This window comes from Cicer arietinum, chromosome 4 (genome assembly GCF_000331145.2).
Source record: "Cicer arietinum cultivar CDC Frontier isolate Library 1 chromosome 4, Cicar.CDCFrontier_v2.0, whole genome shotgun sequence".
NCBI classification, from domain to species: domain Eukaryota; kingdom Viridiplantae; phylum Streptophyta; class Magnoliopsida; order Fabales; family Fabaceae; genus Cicer; species Cicer arietinum.
The window spans coordinates 59494680-59498403 of record NC_021163.2 but is presented as its reverse complement, the minus strand read 5'-3'; the positions used below and the strand labels follow the sequence as shown (position 1 = coordinate 59498403).

The 3724-nt window shown below is 31.4% G+C and overlaps 1 protein-coding gene across 1 annotated transcript; it reads left to right on the top strand.

Moving 5' to 3' along the window:
• The first annotated feature begins 277 nt into the window (after window positions 1-277).
• Window positions 278-1613, top strand: LOC101495988 (uncharacterized). Its single transcript, XM_004498554.4, has 4 exons — window positions 278-431; window positions 509-604; window positions 783-1003; window positions 1144-1613. The coding sequence occupies exons 1-4, from the start codon at window positions 330-332 to the stop codon at window positions 1409-1411; spliced, it is 687 nt and encodes a 228-aa protein (XP_004498611.2). The 5' UTR covers window positions 278-329; the 3' UTR covers window positions 1412-1613.
• The last annotated feature ends 2111 nt before the right edge of the window (window positions 1614-3724 follow it).

The window sequence follows — 3724 nt, the reverse complement described above, 5'->3', positions numbered from 1 at the left end:
GTAAGAAATACAAAGTAGAGGAGCAACAACCAAATTGAAGTACATAAGGATAATCTATAACTAAGAAGATAATATAAAAAGTGAAATATCATTCCACCATACAATTTTTTTGCTGGAAATGCCAAAATTAGATAATAAACCCGCACAAAATTTTGTTTCCTAAAAATATGCAAATAATGAACAATATTTTTCAATAAATAATTTCATTTCAAAAATAAACATTAATCCGTCTTTACATAAACAACATATTGTAGAAATAACGGTCATCGCTGCTAGCATCTAAACAAAGTTAATGCACCCGAATTTCTAGCTCCTCTAATCATCAATTTATGTGTGTTCCCTTCCCCCACAACAAAACTAGCGAGAGAGAAGAAAGCAAACATCGCCACATTCACTTTGTCTCTCCCTCCCTCTCGCTCTACACATTTCAGGTACGCATTATGAATTCCATTGTCTTAATGTTGCTTATATCTTGTTAATCATTTCAATCTGCATATCTATCTTGTAGGACACAATGGCCGCCACGGTGAAACAGATGTCCTTGATTGTGTCAGCGTTTGGCGTCGCGTCTTTCTTTTTCGGGGTTATTGCAGAAAACAAGAAGGTAATAAAACAAACATGTGGAATATGGAATTTTAAGTAATTATAATTTAAAGGATAAGATGAAATTTTTATTAGAAACTTGTTATTTTAATTGTGGGAAAATAATTTTATATTTACATGTACATAACAATGAATTAACAATGCATGAATTTTGTTGTTGTTAATTACATTAATTACAGCCTGCAGCGGGAACACCAGTACGTGGTAATGACGGTGTCTCTGTCACGTGCAATTATCCATCTGATCCAACTGTTGCATTGGGGTGTCTTTCGGTAATATTTCTTATTGCCTCCACTGTTGTTGGGTATCTATCTTTGTTTTACCCTTACAAAGGAAAGGTTGTTCCACAAGGGGTTTTGTTAAAACACACTTCTTTCACAGCATTCTTCAACATTGCGTTGTAAGTATTGTTAATTTCCTAGCCTTTTTTTATTTATATTTTTTGACTAAAGCTTCAACTATATATTAAATCACAATGTGTAACATATTGTTGTCATTAATTCTTTTTTATAAATGAAAAATTCAAACCATATTTACCAGGTTTACTGCTGGATTAGCTGCAATGTTCTTGTTATGGCCAATAATCACCGAACAGATTCACTTGACAAGCAATGTGCATCTTGATGTCAACTACGAATGCCCTACAGCTAAAACCGGTCTCTTGGGAGGTGGTGCTTTTTTATCTCTTGATTCATCTCTCTTTTGGTTGGTTGCGCTTATGCTAGCAGATAATGCTCGGGAGGATTATTTTGAAGAACAAGAAGAAGGAAATAAGGGTGAATCTAATTCTGATGTTGGAGTTATGTAAGCAACTCAAGTTAGTCGAACTTGAACCAATATGTTTGCATCAGTAGTTCGGTACTTTTGTAAGTTACTTTTAATGCATGGTGCCAACAATTAACTGAAATTTAAATGTAAATATATTTAAATGGTTCTCTAAGCACGTTTATTGTGCTTCAGTTACATAGTTGTTTTAAAAAAAAAATTTAAAGATTCCTTATCGATGAATATATTCTTTCTTTTTTGTTGCAAGGGGATATTTTTTCCTCTTTTGGATGTGTATATAGAACTTAAGTTCTTAGACTAATTAGGAGGGGGAGACTATTTTAATTAGATACAATTATTATATCTAAACTTAATTGAATTGTCAAGGTACCATACAAATATTATTGTTTATACATGCTGTCTACTCGTTTTTGTTGAATAAATGAGGTGAAAATAGTGACCAAAGTGAAGCAAACTATGAAAAGGTAAGAATAATAACCGAAAAATGAAATGCAAACAATTTTAACAAAGCAACTAAGTAGTAAATGGTTTGTTAAAGAACAAAACTAAGTAGCAAATGCAGTATGAAGATCATCTCTATTTTTTAAAAGAAATTAAGAATTTCATTTATCAGAAAATAGTCACAAGTGAGATATATATTACTATGACTTTTTAAGTTCTATTTTAATAATTTAAATTATAAATATTAAACACGTTAATTCTTTATATCAAATTTTTATTTTAATCCATCTAATATTTTCTAGATTTCTTTCATCTTATTTTGTTATGTTAAACCGATTGAAATTCAATTATGAGTGGTTAGTCCTATATTGACTAGGAATGGAGGCTATATTTGATGTATAAGAAGAATGACCCATAAATCTAATGCCTTAAGGTTTTGAGTTGAAATGTAGTGCCTAAGTCTCTTAAGAATGCATAATGTACATTCCGGATGTCGCGCTCTCCCTATGACCCAATCTCTTAAGAATCTTTGATTTAAGTCGTGTTTTAAAAAATTCAAAATTTAAAAATTTCTAAAGATAAATGCATTATGAAAAATTTAATTTAAATTTATTTTAATGTTTCAAAAAATTTAATTTTAATAGGTAACGTGATGTAATAAATAAATACAAAGTTATTGTTAAATTATTTGATAGAAAATTATCTGAAAAACTTAAGTTAAGATTTTAGTTAAATATGATTTTTAGTTTTTTTTAATTTAAAAAAAAGTTCAAATGAGATTTTAAGTGAAATGTAAAATGTCTCGTAATTTGGAACGTGGAGGTGAAAATCGAGTCAAACGAAGATAAAAGGATTTGGACTTCGCAGACTCATCTCAAGTCATTTATGCGACAACATTGTATCACACTTACATGAAGATTTAAATTGGATTTGGAAGAGTAATATACCCTCAAAAGTATGTGTTGTTGGACGAAGGCTCATGTAAAATAGGTTACTTTTTTTTTTTTTTTTAAATTAGTTATGTTTTGGGTGACTCATCAAAGTTAAAGTAGGTCTCAAGATTTAAAGAACAGAGATCAGATCTCCTCCATTTTTTAGTCTCCATTTCTTGTTAAGTTTGTTTTTTAGATGAGTGACATGTGGCAACTAAAATTTCAATGGTTGAGATTTTATCAAATACAAAAAAATCAGTTTTAATTAATTAAAATAAAAACATAAAAACACATTAGAAACATAAAACCCCTTTTCCTTCCTCCCTTTGCCGCCCCTCCCATCGCACTTCCTCCCTTCGTCGCCCCTCCCATCGCAAGTTCACCTTTCGTCCTCGTGTGGCTTACCTCTCTGTCTCTTCGTCGTGCCGGCGTCGCTCCATTGTTGTATCGCTGCAACATTCTACACTGCTACATCACCGCCGCACCGTTGCAGCATTGCCGCTCCACTGAAATATTACTACAGGTCTTTGTTCAAATAATTTCTTCTCTTTTGATCTTACAAATTCTTATTAATTTTGCCAAATCTTTTACAACTATTTTATCATGTCTTTTTTATTTTGCCAAAACTTTTACAGTTCTTGCTAATGTTTTCAAAGACAATATGTCGTTGCCATGAAAATAGAAAGGAATTTTGATTCAATCAAATTGATTTTGTACTGGAATTGATCAATTTGGTTCTGTACTGGAATTTCGTCGCTGTCACGACCCAAAAATTTAATGACGTGACCGGCGCACAAGCTATACTCCTAGCATGGCAAGCCTATCAACTAACTTACCAATTAAACAACTAAATCGCTCTTTAACCATTTAAAAATATATATATGTTTTTTCTCGAAATTTCGACAGAGTATCCTCTGTAACTTCAACATTACCAAATTTTGTAAAATCCTTGTTCAGCTTTC

Coding starts and splice junctions, on each gene's coding strand:
- LOC101495988 (XM_004498554.4), top strand. CDS start 330: ATGTGTGTTCCCTTCCCCCACAACAAAACTAGCGAGAGAGAAGAAAGC. Junction 432..508: donor TCTCGCTCTACACATTTCAG/GTACGCATTATG, acceptor TCTATCTTGTAG/GACACAATGGCCGCCACGGT. Junction 1,004..1,143: donor GCATTCTTCAACATTGCGTT/GTAAGTATTGTT, acceptor CATATTTACCAG/GTTTACTGCTGGATTAGCTG.